Below are 17,783 nucleotides of genomic sequence, written 5' to 3'. Positions count from 1 at the left end.
CAAAAAAAAAAAAAAAAAAAAAGGGAAGGGTTTAGTCCTCGTGTCTTGATACAGCCCCGACTTTGTTCTGCCTTGCTGCTTAATTAAAAAACTAGTTTAAGGTGTCCTGCACATGTGATATATATTTTTCCCTATATGAAGTCATTCTTTTTTGAACAAAACTCAAAACAGAGCCAATTAATCTTTCAGTCATTTCTACCCCCCCCCCAAAAAAAAAAAAAAAAAATCCCACATGCATACTCATACCACCCTTTTGGGCTAAGCCCCGGGTGTTTCAAATGTCTGGCTCCGCCTCTGGTTGTAGTACATAACTATTATATCAAATCAGCTAATAGTAAGAAAATGATAATAAGCAAGTATTTATTTTAAAAAAAGAAATTACAATCAGTTGACTGAATTTAATTACACACACACATATATTCAAATTTAAATACATTGACACACATAATGACTCTTACACTTTACCTTCCACCTTTAGCCCCTGGTACTCGATTGTTTCGCGCTCCTTCCTCCAGATGTTGCTATTTGGACTGTTATACTCAATCACTACAATGTCTGTTGATATATATATTACACCAAAACAATATATTTGCATTCAAATAGGCATAATAAATGTTTTATATCTCATGTGCCCTCGATAATAAAAATTTGTCTGTGGTAGAGAGTCATCTTGCAGGTTAGGTTATATATTAGCTTTGCTTTCATCGTCATTTAGTATAAATAACGCAGTATAATAAATATAGTATAATAGTATAATAAAGCAGCAGTTTACTGAACTGGTAAAAACGTATTACCAACATCATCATGGTTTAATCTGTAAAATTCTGTTATTTTTTACTGTCTAAAAATACAGTTTGCAGTAGAAGTATAATATGACTGGGTAACTGGGTAAATATACATATATGTGTCAAACTGTACTACTGGAAGAAGGAAACAAGAATATTCAATTAAGGGAATCCAAGGAAATGGTGCATGTCATGTTGGTAACCCAGCATACTCTTTTATTCAGATTTACAGATGTGACAGTTATCACACAAGTTGTCTTGAGTAATTACATCCAAAAGCAGAGTGTGCACAGTGTTATTCAAATCACAGTTGGTTAAGCTCTCAAGTACAGCAGACTATTTGGGCAGCTAGTTTTCCACAGTGAATTGTAAGATCTACAGTGTAAGAAATGCAGTGAAATTTACTCCACCACTATGTTATTTCAAAAATAAATCCAGCAAACCATCTGTAACAACTAAGGCATATCAAATTACATCATCTTTAATTAGTTTTTCACACATTCATATCTGAAAGAAATTTACAAACCAAAACTGAAACTTTATTAAAGTTTATTAAAGGTGTCCTCTTGAGTCTTATTTTTTTCTTTCATTCTTCATTCGACTCCTGCCCAAAGGCCTCTCTTACACCCCCAAAGACTACATCAACCATTCCAAATATAACCCCTCCACCCAGCCTGCACACATTGATCACTCCCTTCCCACTTCTCCATACCAGTCTCCCAAAACCTCCTCCTACAGCTTGTGCTTGACCTCCCATCTCTGACATCACTGTTCCCACATAACCCTCACTGTGCTCCCACAGCCGCCCTCCAAAGAACTTGGTCACCGACCAAGCATTATCCAAAGCTTCACCAAATACCCCCACCGTGTCTCCAGCTAGGGTGCCCAGACCAGTGACCCCAGTGTGGCAGCTGCTCAGCAGTTCCCCCATCATAGAGGAGGTGCAGTAATAAACACTACAGAAGCAGGTCTCCCCAATACCTAGCAGCATTTCTCCTGCTGTGCCCATCCAGGAGAGGAGGTCAGAGGTCAGTAGATGGAACAGGGTGAAGGTCTCTCCAGGCAGGGTAGAGAGAACTCCGAGGTCTTCCTGGAGAACATAGGTGACCTGAACGCAGATAAGAATAGTGAGTCGATTTCACAGTGTGACTGCAAGAAGTATAAACAACAAAAAGACAGAAAGCCTTGAGGCAATGTACTACACCTAGAATTAACTCCACCTGTACACCACACCTCATTCCAGTCTACGGGCGGAGCAGACTGGAATGAGATGATTTATTATTTAACTCTGAACCTGAATATGTTAATACATAACAGGTTAATACATAACACAAACTCTTGAGACAGTTTTATTAACCCGAGGCTCAAATGTAGAAAGAAAAATTGTCTATTTCTAATGATTTGTAATGGTTTTATTTTCCTATTGAAAACATTAATCAGAACCACAGGTCATTATACTGTTTAATGAATATAAAGTCATAATATCTTTTAATTCTCAAGGATTGCTTGTAACTAGTGAAATTAGAGAGTCTCGGGGAGCATTAGCCAGTCTGTGAAAACAATTGTCACACATGTGTTACACACGTGTCTGGAATGTGGATCTGAGAGGTCTGACAAAATCATGATGTTAACAATGATGTTTTTACAAACTAGGGTGTGGCGAGGTAATCCATGAAGTCTCAGTAATGCTTTATGGGAAAGTGGACCCAGTATTGCACCTTTCCCTTAATATAGACTCGACTCTATGGAAGTGTATGATATACTCCCAGAAAACATCTTTGAGTCTGAACCTCTTAATATCTGCACATCCTTTACAGAGAAGATAACTGTTAGTATGGTGAGAGGGGCAACTCAGTTTAAATTATGTTTATATTTATATTTTGTGTAGTATATTTTTGGATGTTTACACATTAGAGCTATTAGAGAGCTATTAGAGCTACCTGTCCAGGTAGTTGTGTGATTGTAGAGAATACAGGACGCAGAGGAAATTTGAAGATGGAGAAGGTGGTGGAGAGGATGGAGACCAGAGTGCTGGTGGAGTTTGTGTCCGTCTCTTCAGCAGTTTCATGTTCAGCTGAGGAGTCGGAGTCTGACCTGACAGCTCCTGAACGTGTCACATCACCCTGTTCATTACTGCTGCTCTCAGAAGTTGCTGCATCTGCTGAAGTCTCCTGCATGGCGTCAGCACCATCAGCTTTCCCTGACTGAGAATTAGCTGCCTGTTCTTTAGTTATCGACTTCTCTCGGCTTTCCAGAATGTCTGTCTGCACATCTGTATTTCCAGGAAGTCCCTCACTGTGGAGACCAACTCTGACTTCAACACTTTTCCCATCTCCTCCTCCGCAGCCTTCAGAGAACATTTCTGCCAATCCAAGCATGTCTTCCAGCTCCTTCACGCTCACTTGCCTCACCCCTTCCTGCGTCTCTCTGATTAACCCAACGCTGAAGCCACCCTTCCCCTGCGGGACAGCACAGCACGCCGCAGACCACAGCGGCTTCGTCTGACACTCCTCGTCTCCATCCTCAGCAGCCCCGAGTCCTCCCGCTCCAGTAAGGATGTAGAGATCACCCCCTACAGTGCTGCACTGGGGAGACACGCTTGACTGGACCAGTGTTGTGACTGTTGAATCCCAGTGGTGAAAAGGGGAGTCTGTGGGCGAGAAAGAATGAGATGGATCCACACCTCCTCTGAGAAGAGCTGGTGCTGCCACTTTAATGTCTTCTTCCTGCTCTGTCTGGCAGAAAAAGAACCAAAACCAGCAGTTTAAGAAAGAGTCCATCAAACTCTTCGATCTATGCACTCTGATTTTTAAATGTTCCCATATAAGGACACAACAATAACAGAAACATCTCTAATTCCTGTTTCTGTGTGCCCAGCTGTTCAGTGTTGATAATTATGAGTGTGATAAAGATCCAATCCATCTTTTAAATTTATATTGTTTGCATTTTCTTTAAGCTCCATTTTCAAATTATTTTTAATGTGGAAAAAATAATCAGACTCCTTTCCTAATTAAAAAAAACTTTTTGTTTGACCTGAGAGCTGAATGTTTGAAAAATAGGTGTTTTATTTTATATTGAATACACTTGTATTATTCAAAGGCTCTGCATTAAAAATCTTTAGTTATCCCCAGACTTATTCTTATACTACTACTTCTTATTTATTATTATCCCAGATTATTTCCATTGTCTGGGATAAAGTATTCCAAGTAGAGTGCTTAACAAAGTTATTAGATCACCAACCAATATAAGGTTTATGCCACAGATGTCCTAAATTAACAGCATTGTAAAAATAATTTCTTATGTTTCCTAAATGCTAAAATATCATTATTGTTGTTATTCATAAATTCTCTAATTTACTGTTTTGCAAAAAAGCAGAAAAAAGATAGAAACATGTTATTATTTTTGATGCCAAATTGCAGTTATTTACTTGCCTTCCTGAAGAGAAAAATGTATTTTAGTGGTTGAATGTTATGTTTGATTAATTCCAGTGTGTCAGCTCAAATTTAGATATAAAAACATTCATTTAGTTTGACTATTAAATAACAATATGTAAGACATATGTAATATGTAAGAATGCATTCTGTACATAAATGTTCCTATGAATCATGTTTTCTATACCGATGATGATTTGACCTTTCTCTGTAGGAGTAGAGAAGTAACGTCCTGTTTTACAAATTTATTTATTTTTTGTGTGAAATATTAATTAATTCATTAATTCAGCACTGAGCTGGTATTCAGATGTAAACACCTGAAAGTTTTTTAGAGATGAAATTTGTCTAAACTTCAACTGCAAAGAGTTAATAGTCATTACAGGCCCCTCTTAAGGGGTGGCCATCAAATCCAGCCTTGCGTTTTCTTCTGCTTATCCAATTCAGGGTCACGGTTGGGCTAGAGCGTATCCCAGCTGTCACAGGGCAGGTGGCTGGGCACACCTTGGACACGCCACCAATCTTTTGCAGGGCTCAATTTTCTGCGTTTTTTACTTAATTTTCTTTATTAGAAAATTGAGTGGTTACCACTCACAATGTACTTAGTTACTTTCCACCACATTTCTTTACTTATAACTTAATCTTTTAAAACTAAGCACTTCTACTTTAAGAAATGTGATAGATGTACTCTTACCACAGGTTCTCTCCCCTCCTCTCCCTCCCTCTCAGTCCATCCCTGGCGGAGATGGAAGGCAGAGTAGACAGCTGTGTCACAGGTCGGTCTGGACAGAGTGGCAAACGCCTGCCCTCCCGGCAGCCTGTGGCAGCGTGGGCGCAGCAGCGGCCCTGCAGAGGATCCCCGAGGAGGCGTCTGTCTGTAGAAGCAGTTGCTGCAGAGGGTGAAGTCTGCCTCCGAGTTGTCCTCAGCTGGGAGAGACAGACCTAGGCCCAGCACCGCCAGCAGGCAGACAGCCGCAGCAGCTGCACTGACAGCAGCAGGACACAGCATGATGGTGGTGAGCTTAGCAGATCCCCCCCCCTCCTCTCACACACACACACACACAGAGTGAGAGGGAGAGGCTTATAAATTACCCAGTGATTTCCGTATATAGATGAGAAAGATAATGTGGCCAAGGTTGGCTGCTGATGGCTTGTTGTTTTCCTCACTCGCTCCTTGTTTCCTCCTCCAGTTTCTCTGCAACCATGTCTGTCCGCTGGTAATGTTAGCTGCACTCTGTGAGAGTGAGTCTGTGTTTGCAGGCACAATCTTGCTTACTCCTTCATTTCCCTTTTCCTGACAGCCTCGCCCCCCTCTGTCAGTTCCACCCTCTGTGACTCTCCCTCTGCCTGTACCTCCACTTCACCCCTCCTTCTCATACTCTCTATGGTTACGCCTTTAACTCCCATTTCTGTTAAGTACACAAGGAAAGCCCACACCTATTCAGGACTGTCAATTGCCTGTATGTCTGCATGCCTAAACAATGGTCTCTGTGCAAGGTTATTTGATTGACAAACTCTTGTTGTGAGGTAAAGCGCTTACCTTAAAGTGCTGACTCTCTATCAGATCAAATATTTGCTTTGAACTGCTTCCAAATCAAGAAGAATTTCACACCTAAAAGTCCAGATAAATGAGAGAAAGTGAACTCTAAATATAGCAGGGTCTGTTCATGAACTCCTTATTAGAGCTAAATCTGGATAGCGACAGTTTCACGGGTCATTGTCTCTCCCAGAGTGCAGCGATTCTTGAAATCTGAACACACTCCCTTTCATGGCTTGCACATTTGCCCTCCTAAATATCAGAACCGTGCCTGTTGAGGCATGACGCTGGCACTGAGTGCTTTTTGCAAAATCATTATGTCGCAAAAACAGAAATCTGCATGCAATACCACAGCTCTAGAGTCAAAGGAAAAAAATATCTTGCACTCCCTTTTAGTCATGAAGAGCTGGAGTCGCGCCACGCTCCCTTCACATTGCTTAAAAGTTATGGCCAACATGAGCCAAATGTACCCTTGGGCTTCAGTCAACAACGGTATCAGGATTCCTTGCAAAGAGGTCAAGCAAGCAAAGACAGTCATACACAGTAAGTGACATGGACATGAAGTTTACGCAGTATTTTAGTGTTGTAAATATTTAAAAAAGCAAAATGCAACACAGTACAAAGAGGACTGCCTACTTCAGTGTCTGTGTGGAGCTGTGGAATGGGAGTTTCAGGGTGTGAGTTCAGGGTGGGGCAATAAACCACAACATAAGAGCAATTTAACACTTTCACTTTAAAAAATATGTTACAAATGCATTTTGGTAAACACATAAACACTTTCTGTTTAAGTAAAGCTGCATCGGTGGAATCTGTGAATAACACACACACAAACACACACACATAAGTGAAGTTTAAATAAAAACTTTTAATCTGCTGAAATTATTTTAATCTGACACACAGTTGGATGGGTACAAAAACTATACACACCCATTCATAAGAAACACTTTAATTTTTGACCGATTTGATGAAATAAACTGTGAGTACAAATGAGAAATGTCAAAACTGTAACAAGTAAACAAAACGTAAAGCTGCACACACATTTATGTCACAGTTGAACAGTTTTAAAAGGACTGCAGCACTTCTACAATACAAAGTCAGAGACAGCTGTTAAGCAATAAAAAAAAACAAAGGACACACCTAGTTGTATTCAGTTTGTGTGGATGTTTTGACAAAAATAATCAGCAGGTAGTTTGAAACCGCTGTACAAAGTAAAGTATCCATCCAGCTCAGTGATTCCAGATCTTTCTTAATCCTTTGCAGACTGCACTTTTGTCACAGACCAATAACCCGACATAATTTTACACAAACGCACTACTGATGATATTGTTTGGACAGCGCTGCTGCAGTTAAGCTTAAGTCCACAAGGGGGAGCTTGACCCTCCTTTCAAAAGTGTGGACTTGTTTGTTCAATGCAGAAATACATTGAACCCTGTTCTATTTTTCAACCTTACATAACCTTACATATACATTTCCCTCACTTATAAATAAATCTAATCGCACACTCAGGCTCACTCATTAGGGATGTCAATGACGAGTTCAGCCTCGTCTCCCTCTCCTCTGTCTTCGTCTCCTCTGTCACTGTCTCCGTCGCTCTCGCCCTCCTCCTCAGCTGCATCTCCGCTAAACATCTGTCTAGGAACCCAGCTGAAGTGGCCACTGGCTGTTGGAGGAGCTGCAGGGCCTGATGGGTAATTAGCTGCCATTGAAGTAACGACCTAAGAAGATCAGAAAGAAGAAGTTGTTGTTTGGAACGACAAAGCGAGGGATGGACGGAGTGTAAAAGAATGATGAGTGGGGATTGATGGTAATGTCACAGATGACCGGAGTAAATCAGGACAAAGCATGAACAGTCATGGTAAAAAGACAGTACACTCTACTTAAAATCTAAGCTTTTATGTATCCGGATAGAATAAAAAATAAATAAATTCACCTGGTTCTTAGTGGGTCTTAAAATTAGGTAAATACAACCGTAACAATTGCATATTACAGTGTGTCATTAGGAGTGTAGGTAGCAGCCAGATGCTGCTAATCAAATGCACTTGGTTAATTGATAATCAGCAAATGTGAGCACCTTTATGAAAGCAGACGATTTGGCAGTTTTCTGATCTGGAGCATTCAGATGTGTGTTAACACAAGCTATCAGCAATGATCAGCAATCTTAGAGAAGCAACTGTTGCTGCCCAAGGGCATTTCCAAACAATCTGCCCCATCATTCTCCAGTGAGAAGGATTATTCGCAAGTGGAAAACATTCAAGACAGCTGCCAATCCTCACAGGAGTGGGTCTTAACACACAATGCTCAGAGAAATGGCAAAAAATATAAAACAACCAAACACAGCCTGTCAGCACAAACACCTCATATCAAGTGTCAGGTGCAGTGGTGCAGGGACGATGACTTGGCTTGCTTTGCAGCCGCTGGATTCAGGCACCTTGAAGTCATAGAGTGGAGCATAAGCTCCTGTGTACACCAAAGCATTCTACAGTCAAATGTGACATCATCTGTTGGCTAACTCTGCAACAGGACAAAGATCCCACGCACAGCAGCAACTCTAAAACAGAATTACTGAAAAAGCAAAGAATCAAGGTGTGATGGCTCAAAGTCCAGACCTCAACCTGACTGGAATGCTTAAGAGAGCTGTGCATAAATGAATGCCAACAACCGTCAATGAACTGAAGAAGACTGATAAAGTCACACAGAAAAAAATTACTTCCAATTATTGGTGCTAAAGGTGGGTCTACAAGCTACTGAGTCACTGGGCGCACTTTGTTTTTCCACAAACTGCTTCTGCAGTTTATGTTTTTGGTAAAGACCATGTGTTGTTTATCTCAGGTTGTATTTAGCTCAATTTAAAACCTCCTAACACCAGATCATTTTTTAAATATTATATCCTGATATGTAAAACCTTACAATTGACAGAGGGTGCACTTTCTTTTTATCACAACTGTATATGCACTCATATATTTTTTCATTTTGGGGCTCAACAAAAGGGTCTTGAAATGCCATTGTTAGAGCAATAAAAATGAAAAACTGTACTATGAAATATATATATTTTAGATGCTTTTTACTTTGTTATAAATATGCATCTAAATTGAGAATACTGGAAACAGCCTGCCGGGCCATCAAATATAAATAGCTGGTTTGTGTACAGTTTGTGAGAATAAAGCGTGAAGTGTTTGATCATAATTATTTTTATCTCTGAACATCTTGTTTCCCCTCTTCCTCTCTCACCTTCCCCGTAGTCTCTTTCTTGTTTTTTGCCGTCTTTGTTTTTCTCTCTTTCTTCATTCGTTCAGCTGGGGGAGCCAAATACTCTGGTGGGAAGGGCATCTGCCCAACACACACGCAGGCCCCAAATCATTGTCAAATGACCACACAAACATGCATGCACACAGTCAAAGGGCAGTTTATAAGACACACACACAGAAAAACAAACAAAACATACACAGAAGAATGAACAATAAAAAGACAGTGGAGCAATTATAAATCTAAAAACAAAAAGCAAGGAACAGACTTGTGAATAAAATAATGCAAAATTAAAAAAACAGATTATGCTCTTTGATGAGAAGATGAATATGACGGCAATGTTATTGTTGTTGGTTGCAATAAGATAAGAGGGGAAAGAGAAACTCACAGCGTTGAGGTAGGCCCCAGAGCCGGATGACTGCAGGGAGTTCACACCAGGACGGGAAAGCAGGGAGAGATGAGGAGATGATGATGAAGGGAGGCACGCACCGGGACTACTTTTTCGCCTGAAAAGAAGGTCATGGATTAAATAAAAAGAAATATGAATGTGTTTAGTTTAACAATTAGAAAGCACAAATGTTTCACTCAACTCTCCTAACAGGCTTACTTGGCTTGAACATGTAAAGTAAGCCCAAATAAACCTAGCTTTAAAATGCCCCCGCCTTCTGCCTTCATTGCATATCCATCCATCCATTTTCTGCTGATTATTCGGGGCCGGAACATTGGGGCAGCAGAGAAGCCAAACCTCCTTCTCCCCAGCCACCTCCTCCAGCTCACTCGGTGGAACAGGGTGTCCTGGGATTACCCCAGGGCCTACTCCCAGTAGAACATGCATGGAACATTTCACTGCTACTAGTCCTAGTACTCCCAAATGACTGAACTTCTCACCCTGTCACTAAGTGGGAGGGCAAGCCACCTTCTCCCTCAGAGACAGGGTGACAGAAAGATTATGCTGAATTTTTTTTTTCTCATACAGAATTGTGAAAACACCGTTCTTGTGCTAGCTAGTCACAGTTAAGAAAACAGAGAAAAACAACATTCAGCCACTATAAAACAGTAAAAATACTCACTTTATGATTTATTAGTGTTGGCTAGAGACTCACACTAAACAAAGGGAAATCACTACTCTAACCTGTACCTTAATATCATTTAATGCTTGAATATAAACTGACTGGCCAAATCCAGTCACCACCTGGATTTAACACCTCGAATAGGAAAGAGCCTTCCACCAACAATTACTGTGGTAATTCACACGCTTCATTTATGGAGCTACATTTCAAAAGGGACAAATTAATGGTCTGCAGGCATTCCGGATGATCTCTGAAACTACAAAAATTGGGCTAAGAACTGTTCAATACATCATTAAACCTGGAAGTGGTGATGATTGAATGACTGTAGATCAAATCATACAATATGGCTATGTTTAATACTGAAAGACAGGGTATTTCCACACATAGCCTTAAGAAAACTACTTGGTGTTTAATTGGGGGAAAAGGCTTCAGTTTAGGGAGCATAAAGATTAGAATCTTGGGCAGTGGAAAAAGATCATGTGGTCATATAATCCCAGATTTATCCGATTTCAGATGGGAACCTGTTGGTCAGTGTTATGATCTGTAGTTGCTTCAGATTGTCTAGGGTTGGTTTGGTAGTGTTATTTGTCCGAAAATGAGATCAGCTAACTACCGGAATATACTGAATGCCCAGGATTTTTCCATCACTGAATTTTTTCTTCCCTGAATACACTGGCTTATTCCAAGATGACAACACCAGAATTCATTGGGCTCAAACTATAAAATGAGTGATTCATGGAGCATGCAACTACTATAAATACTTATAACACACAGTGTTGTGCAATGCAAAGTAAACAGGTAACTTCGCATTGCACAAGACGTCTGTGGAGGGTGGGAATAAAAGGTTAAATATGAACCTACTCAAAAGTGAATGATTCTGGTTGATCTACCTGGTAATTTATTTACTTAAATAGCCGACTTACTTCTTTGCTCCCTCTCGTTCCCTTTCCCTCTCTCTGGGTCCTTCCCCTTCACTGTTTTCCGAGGAAACAGTAGCTTCTGAATCTGATGATGAAAACAAAGACAAAATTGATCCACAGGACTTCAGAAGCAACAGCTTTTGTTTTTACTCATAAAGGTTTTATGTTCCTAGTCTACCTGATGAGTCTTCATCTACTCGCTCATACTGCAGCAATCTGTCCAGAAGAAAGCTGGAAAACATGTATAGAAAATTATTTTTTGCATTTCCATTAGGATGCACAAAGCATACCTATATGAAGACACAATCCTCACAAACCTCTTGTCCCTGGAAACTTTCAGAAGTTTCCTCTGTGCTCTCCTCAGCTCCTCCTGAAAACACTCCTGCTCCTGGAAAAGGAAACCAGCGAAACGAAATCAGCGCAAAGTCAGACACGCAACTATAGCACGGCAGAGGAAACGGGACGGTTTAAAATGAAAACACTCACATAGACAAGAAACTTTAATTTCCGTTTGAGATTTTTGTATTTCCGCTTGTAGTCGACTTCCACGTCCGCTTGGCCGTTCATGTCTAAAATGCAAATAATTAAACCATGAAATCTGCAGTTTGTTAGCAGCAGTGGATATTAACTGTAATTGTTTTATAGCAGGTAGTGTCTGTAAAAGCACATTCTTCGTTTCCAGCGGAACCAGCCTCCGTACCTTCAGCTAGCTCCGATATCTAGCCTGCTACCTATAGCTAGAGCGCCACGAACAGTTCAAATGTTTACGAAGGCTTATTACAAAATATGCTAGCACGACTCAGGTGAATTTAAAGCTAATTTATCTCTTGAGTCTGCCGTGAGACGTGCTATTGTTTACCTATCTGACGTCGTATTCGTGCGTCTTTCTTCTTCTGCTGTTACAGTTGTTTGACATTCACAATTTCGGTGCTTTCCCGCCACCTCCTGGGCAGGAGTGGAAGTACCAACTTTAAAAATCCCAACAATATTTTATATTTAAATCCCCTTCTTCTTTTTCATCGTCATCCAGCTGTTCTCTTTATGGGTCACTACTTCGGATCACTTGTCTCCATCTGACCCTGTTCCCTGCGTCCTCTGTCACACCAGCCCTCTGCATGTCCTCCTTTACTACACACATGCATCTTCTCTAAAGTCTTCCTTTTACCTTGTTTTAGTTCATTTTCAGTCCAGTCCTTGTAGCTGACTATTCTCAAAGGAATGTGTTTTTGTTTGTTAAAATGGACTGGTACATAAATGGTGCTTCTCTATGAATTTGAGCACTCAAAGCACTTTTTTTTTTAGCATAATCCTCATCTGGACCTTCAGCTGATCCATTCACTATTCATTGAAGCCTTATCAGTGGAAGGGCAGCTGTCAAGAAGACAATTTTAATGAAGGTAAACAGGGCAACAGGTCTTATAGAGTGATGAATCCAAACTGAAACTTTTGGTTCTAATTGAGAGAGGTATGACTGTAGACACTCTAAACAGTATCTACAGCCATCTGTAAACCACAGTGGAGGCTGTGTCATGTTTCAGGACTGCATTTCAACTACTGGTGTTTGGGATCTGGGAAATTACGAATCCAGAAAAGTATAGCCATTCAATATCATCTAGAAAACATCTCAATTGACACTACTTTAATTTTTAGTATGACAGTGATTTCAAACATACTGCCAGCGCATTGAAAGCATAAGCAAAAAAACAAACAAACAAAAAAACGCACACAATGGAACACTATCAGTCAGAGATTGGCCTCCCCAGAGACCAGGCCTCAACATTATTGAAACAGTGTGGGATCATCTTGACAAAGAGTAGAATAAAAGGCAGGCAACATCCAAAGAAGAGATCTGAATGAACTTAAAGAAGAGGGAAACTAATCCAAAAAGGCTTCTCAATTACAGGGAGTTCTGGCTGTGCTGAAGAATAAAGGTGGTCATACCTTTTTACATGCATATTAATTATCAAGCTTATTAGAATTCTTGTTTCCAAATTTCCATTTATGTCTGCATGTTTTTACACAAAACATAGAGAAGTTAGGCTCACAACGTTTGCACAGTGCTCTAAAACTATTCTCTCCCTGACCATTAAAATCAAGTTGCATAGGTCCTTCAAACATTTGTGCCCATGACAAAATATTTTCCATCTGCAGGAGTGGAAACTTCAGCCCCATTGGGGAACTAAGTTGAGCCTCTTAAGTGCATATTTTTAAAGACCTGTTATGCAGACTTGGATCAACTTTCTGGTTGCAACTTATAAAAGTATGTAGTCACTGAAAGGAACAGTGTAGGGCAGAAAACCAAAATATGGGCTTACCTTGGCCCAGTCTCCCGTAGTCTGAACCTTTCTCTCTGGCCTACGAGGAGTAATCCAAATGTGAATTCTTGCAAATCAAATTTCCTCATATTGTTCCTCCTCATCTCTCTCTCTTTTTGCACTGGGGTTCTGCTGAACTCCCTTAGATATGTCTCCCTGCAATTTTCTGTGCCCGATGTCCCAAACTTGGGTTTGACATAGTATGCTCTCTTGTGTGTTTATTCCCTTGTTTTCTGCATGGTGGGAACTTCTCAAATTTTTCTAAATGTATAAATAAACACGAAGAGGAGACGCAAATCCCTGGGAGGATTGTGTTAGGGAGGTCATCCAGAGTAAAACCCATACCAAATCAAATATGTGCAGATTTCAAGCTTTTATAAATACACATTTAGAGAAAGAAAAGTTCCACATGAACAAATGCAAGCATCAGATGTCTTTTATTTCTTTTAGTATAAAGTATTAGACATATATTACTAGTAGTAGTTTTTTTCTATGTATTAAGCATTATCTGTATTAGTATTGTAACACAATAGTTTGTGAAACTAGACCTGATTTATTAGGAATCGATCACAAAGCTCATGAAACATCCTTTTATATTCTAAATATCTAAATTTGCTAGTCAGCAATGCTTTACAGCTACTTTTATCCTCAGTCAAGAGTTACGTAGCATGCATGCACGTCAAGACTCTGCATTTTATTAAATCTCCCTGTCCCCTCCACCTGCCGCATGCTGCGGTGCACTGAATTTTCTGCTCAACCTTAGTTCAGCACAGTCACTGGCCAGCACCCAGCACCATGAATTATAGATGAAGAACATTTTGCAGAGATGCTGCTTCAGTGCACGTAGCCCACAGCCAGACCCTTGAGTGTGTGTGGGGGAGTTGATGGGGTGTGGGTGAGACAGAGATATATATATATATATATAAAAAAGTTTGGATAAGTGGACAGGCTGGAGGGAGGTTTATTTATTTATTTGTTTTTTTAAGACAGAAAGTGAGAAGAAGCAGTGGGCGCAGATAGTGTTTCTCCAAGGGCAGGGAAACGCTGACTGCACATTTCAAGATGCCACCCCTTGCAGTCGATATAGAACCCGGCAGGGCACCGATAGCGAAACAGCATCTTTTAATGCACCTTCCAGATCAGGCAGATATCAGAGAGCCACCTTGCAAAAATAAACACACACTGTCTCCCTTCCAGGCAAAACAACTGCCAATATGAAACACAATATCTCACTGACTTGCCGCCCCTCTCGTTGTTTCCAAAGACACTGGCAGACAGAAATAGACTCCTCTGTGTCTGCTGCCATAAATCGCTGCTGCCAACCACCCAGCCAGCCAGCCAGCAAGCCCTCCTGGCAGCTCCAGTCATCTGCCTCTCTCCCACCCCTCCATTTCTTCCCTTACTTTTAATGGAGCCATATTTTCTCGAGTCAGGCTGTGGCTGCTGATCTGTGCTTGTCAATACGTTTCCTCTTGTTAATTTTCTGCTTGGATGTACGTCCTCGTTGCTCTAATAGTCTGACTGTATCTCACTGTTGTTCTCGTTGTACTGGCATGTGTGTTTTCCCTCTCTCGCTCCTTTGCTCTCCCTCCCCATATTGATGTGTTTGTGCTGTATGTCATTAATTTTGTTTCTCTCCTTCTAACGCCGTCTTTCGCTCTTATTTCAATTTCACAGAGGTCTTTTTGTTCCTGCTCTGTCCTATACACAGAAACCTGGAATGTACCAAAACCACGCTAAAGACACCAACAACAACTGCCAAAAAAGCCTTCTCTGTGGTCAAAAGGTAAGCTTCGAGTTCTATGGTTTCCACCTGCTGCTGTGTTTGGAACAGTTGAGAGCAGATACATTACCTCTTGAACATTCTTTATTTTTAGCTTCCTGTTTTTTTAAACTGTTTGCAGTAGGATTCCTGTTCTCTTTGTATTTTATCTGCAAGGTTATGTCTCCTTTGTGTGTGTGTGTGTTACAGGAAAAGCTCATCCAGGCTATTAAAAGAATCAAGCATGAGGTAGATGAGTGCAGAGAAGCAGAAAGAGAGACATACATAGAATCAGTGGAAGTAGAGGTACCATCCCCGCCTTATTCATTATCTTTTATCTCTTTTTACACACAATTATTTCAGTTTATTGCAGACTAATTGAGTGTGCTGAAGCCAGCATTGGTTAAACACAGAAACCCTTCAGTTTGACCTACATACTAAATTTCTTCCTTTCCATTTTCCCTGATTTATCTTTCAGAACAGGTTTGATGACCTAGAAAGGGAAATCAGAGCAGAGTTTCAGAACCTCCACCGCTTCCTGGATGAGGAGGAGTGGAGGGACCTGGAGCGACTGAGGAGGGAGAGACAGAAGCAACTGAAACAGCTGAAGGAGAGAGAGAAGAAGATAGCGGGGCAAGGGCGAGACCTGGAAAAAGCCATCGCAGTGCTCAACAACAAGCTGACTGAGGAGGACAGTCCTAAGCTGATCAAAGTGAGGAAGAGTGTCACTGAATAAGAAGACACGACGTGTGATTGTTAATTAAACTTGGGCTTTTATGAACTTGACTCTAACTATACTCTGCAAAGCTGTGGTGTGTTGATAGGCAGGGTTTATGTGTGTGGTGAGGAGCAGCAGCAATACAGTGCTTTATCTAGAGCCACTGTTTTCCACCCTGCTCCTTTGACACACTCGCCTTAGAGTAAAAATAACTTTCTATAATTGTTCATCCTCTTTAAACACTTTCACAGTTAGAGCATGCATGTTTACAAAGGGCCACCCTTACACAACACCACTTTACTGGCACTTATTTGATCAATAAGTATTACATTAGATTCGATTGATTTGATTAAAAAGCAGTTTCTCATTTAGAAAACAAAAGCCCAAACAGCAGACCCGTGTCCAAATACAAAGCTTTCTATGAGAAAAGTGCTCTGTTATGTTGTTTTAACTAATCAAGGCTGAATTCTTTTCTTGTAGGAAATTCAAGATCTCATTAAAAGGTACGTTTTCTCAGTAGCATGACTTTAGTAAATAATCTGAATCTTGACATTGCCTCTTAACTCATTTATCCTGTGTGTATGGACGTTTAGCATCTGTGAGACTGTCTTACAGATGGACCTCCTACCATTTAGTCCTTCCCTCTGTGTCCTAACAGATCTCAGGTCAGCTTTGTTCTCCCAGCGGAGGTGGACACAGAGGTTCGCTCTGGCCAGTTTGTCGGTCCCATCCAGTACAGAATATGGAAACACATGAAAAGCTGCCTCTACCCAAGTATTTCCATACAGCATCATTCATTCGATGCAATACACATGTGAATAAGCAGCATCAGTCACTGTCCTCAATCTGTTTCTGTTTCTAGATATTACATCAGTGACCTTTGACCCTGAAACAGCACACCCGAATCTGACTCTCTCCCAGTCCTGCACTTCAGTTTGGTTCGATGAGGATAAAGACACAAAAGACTTCCAGGCCAACCCGCGGCAGTTTCACTATTACTACTGCTTGCTGGGCCGTGAGGGCTTCACCACAGGGCGACACTACTGGGAGGTCGAGGTTGGGAGCAAGACGGCGTGGAGGCTGGGTGTGGCAAGAGAAGACGTCCCAAGAGGGGAGATGTCTGCCACAGGCACCTCCAACGGCCTGTGGACCTTGGCACTGAAGAGCGGCTCTATCCTAGCCTGCATTGACCCAGACCCGATAAAGATCAAGGTGTCGCTCTGCCTCGTCCGCATTGGCGTGTTCTTGGACTGTGAAAAGGAGGAGGTGACTTTTTATAATGCCCTTACCATGGCACCAATCTACACCTTCTCCATGGGCACTGTGGAGGTTCCTCTGTTTCCCTTCTACAACCCATGTGACACAGATTATGGAAAGAATATGGCACCACTGAACATCTTTATCCCTTCCCTATAAGAAGCTGTTCAGCTGGAACCGAACATTAAGACATTTGCAGAATTAATTGCCAATGATTTCACCATGATTTTTCATTTTTGAAGCACCTCTCCAACTGGATTACTTAACATCTTACTCAAAAGTATAATAGCTAGATGAGTCAAAAATAAAATTAATAGTTGCTACAGTGATTCTATTGTGTCTCTCATTTTAAGAAGAGAGTCCCTCTCATTGATTATGCACTTATTTCCTGGTAAAAGAGGGTATAAATGGAAAAACTCAGTTTATGAAATAAACACAGGTCACTGCTTCTGTAACTTTCCTTCACTCTTTAAGGTTGTCATTTGCAGCCAATCTGGAGCTTTAGGATCCACAGCAGGTGTAAACAGAGCTGTGATGTTCTTACCTTTGGCCTACATATAAATAGCTCTGTGTCCTGTGTCCTGGGGCAGCTATGGAAGCTCAAAACGCACCAGAGGGGATTAATGTGGTCAGAAAGTGACATGTGTTCCCCACAACAAATCACGGCTGGCATTGTGTGAGATCTCCGCTTGGTGGGATAGCCCTGAGACGGCACTGTCCTTCTGAAAGGTTGTTAATTGCAGAGAAA

General features: G+C 41.0%; 3 protein-coding genes across 8 annotated transcripts; 1 reads left to right on the top strand and 2 right to left on the bottom strand.

Annotated features, from left to right (window-relative positions):
• Nucleotides 1–964: 964 nt before the first annotated feature.
• LOC106632292 lies at nt 965–6,476 on the bottom strand. The gene is made up of 3 exons (XM_005925166.3): nt 4,908–6,476; nt 2,726–3,520; nt 965–1,893 (listed from the first exon to the last, which is right to left on the bottom strand). The coding sequence occupies exons 1-3, from the start codon at nt 5,220–5,222 to the stop codon at nt 1,372–1,374; spliced, it is 1,632 nt and encodes a 543-aa protein (XP_005925228.2). The 5' UTR covers nt 5,223–6,476; the 3' UTR covers nt 965–1,371.
• Nucleotides 5,104–17,698, top strand: si:ch73-54f23.4 (zinc-binding protein A33). Of its 3 annotated transcripts, none has more exons than XM_005925164.3 (7): nt 5,104–5,229; nt 14,976–15,084; nt 15,271–15,366; nt 15,539–15,772; nt 16,259–16,281; nt 16,437–16,552; nt 16,641–17,698. In XM_005925164.3, the coding sequence occupies exons 2-7, from the start codon at nt 15,019–15,021 to the stop codon at nt 17,192–17,194; spliced, it is 1,089 nt and encodes a 362-aa protein (XP_005925226.1). In that variant the 5' UTR covers nt 5,104–5,229; nt 14,976–15,018; the 3' UTR covers nt 17,195–17,698. The 3 variants fall into 3 exon arrangements, with proteins under 3 accessions (XP_005925226.1, XP_005925227.1, XP_005925225.1); XM_005925165.3 differs by lacking the exon at nt 5,104–5,229 and adding an exon at nt 14,618–14,791 and having other exon boundaries at nt 15,010–15,084; XM_005925163.3 differs by lacking the exon at nt 5,104–5,229 and adding an exon at nt 14,619–14,791.
• ino80e (INO80 complex subunit E) lies at nt 6,596–11,952 on the bottom strand. Of its 4 annotated transcripts, none has more exons than XM_014334465.2 (8): nt 11,843–11,952; nt 11,470–11,552; nt 11,301–11,371; nt 11,162–11,214; nt 10,987–11,068; nt 9,382–9,499; nt 8,979–9,077; nt 6,596–7,465 (listed from the first exon to the last, which is right to left on the bottom strand). In XM_014334465.2, exons 2-8 carry the CDS (start codon nt 11,548–11,550, stop codon nt 7,259–7,261), a joined length of 711 nt encoding a protein of 236 aa, XP_014189951.1. In that variant the 5' UTR covers nt 11,551–11,552; nt 11,843–11,952; the 3' UTR covers nt 6,596–7,258. The 4 variants fall into 4 exon arrangements, with proteins under 4 accessions (XP_014189951.1, XP_042078110.1, XP_014189950.1 ...); XM_042222176.1 differs by having other exon boundaries at nt 11,651–11,876; XM_014334464.2 differs by having other exon boundaries at nt 11,684–11,876.
• Nucleotides 17,699–17,783: the final 85 nt, after the last annotated feature.

The sequence above is a fragment of the Haplochromis burtoni genome, unplaced genomic scaffold (assembly GCF_018398535.1).
Source record: "Haplochromis burtoni strain Fernald_Lab_line unplaced genomic scaffold, NCSU_Asbu1 Contig_80, whole genome shotgun sequence".
Taxonomy (NCBI): Eukaryota; Metazoa; Chordata; class Actinopteri; order Cichliformes; family Cichlidae; genus Haplochromis; species Haplochromis burtoni.
The sequence above is the reverse complement of the archived record's forward strand: the minus strand, read 5'-3'. Positions and strand labels throughout refer to the sequence as shown.

Excerpts from the sequence above, each read along its gene's own strand:
- LOC106632292 (XM_005925166.3), bottom strand. The coding sequence starts at position 5,222 with ATGCTGTGTCCTGCTGCTGTCAGTGCAGCTGCTGCGGCTGTCTGCCTG. Across the intron at positions 3,521-4,907 it reads AGGAGGGGAGAGAACCTGTG|ACAGAGCAGGAAGAAGACAT; the intron begins GTAAGAGTACAT and ends TTTTTCTGCCAG. Across the intron at positions 1,894-2,725 it reads TCACACAACTACCTGGACAG|GTCACCTATGTTCTCCAGGA; the intron begins GTAGCTCTAATA and ends ATCTGCGTTCAG.
- si:ch73-54f23.4 (XM_005925164.3), top strand. The coding sequence starts at position 15,019 with ATGTACCAAAACCACGCTAAAGACACCAACAACAACTGCCAAAAAAGC. Across the intron at positions 15,773-16,258 it reads ACAGTCCTAAGCTGATCAAA|GAAATTCAAGATCTCATTAA; the intron begins GTGAGGAAGAGT and ends CTTTTCTTGTAG. Across the intron at positions 16,553-16,640 it reads GAAAAGCTGCCTCTACCCAA|ATATTACATCAGTGACCTTT; the intron begins GTATTTCCATAC and ends TTCTGTTTCTAG.
- ino80e (XM_014334465.2), bottom strand. The coding sequence starts at position 11,550 with ATGAACGGCCAAGCGGACGTGGAAGTCGACTACAAGCGGAAATACAAA. Across the intron at positions 11,372-11,469 it reads AATTAAAGTTTCTTGTCTAT|GAGCAGGAGTGTTTTCAGGA; the intron begins GTGAGTGTTTTC and ends TTCCTTTTCCAG. Across the intron at positions 11,069-11,161 it reads AGTAGATGAAGACTCATCAG|ATTCAGAAGCTACTGTTTCC; the intron begins GTAGACTAGGAA and ends TTTCATCATCAG.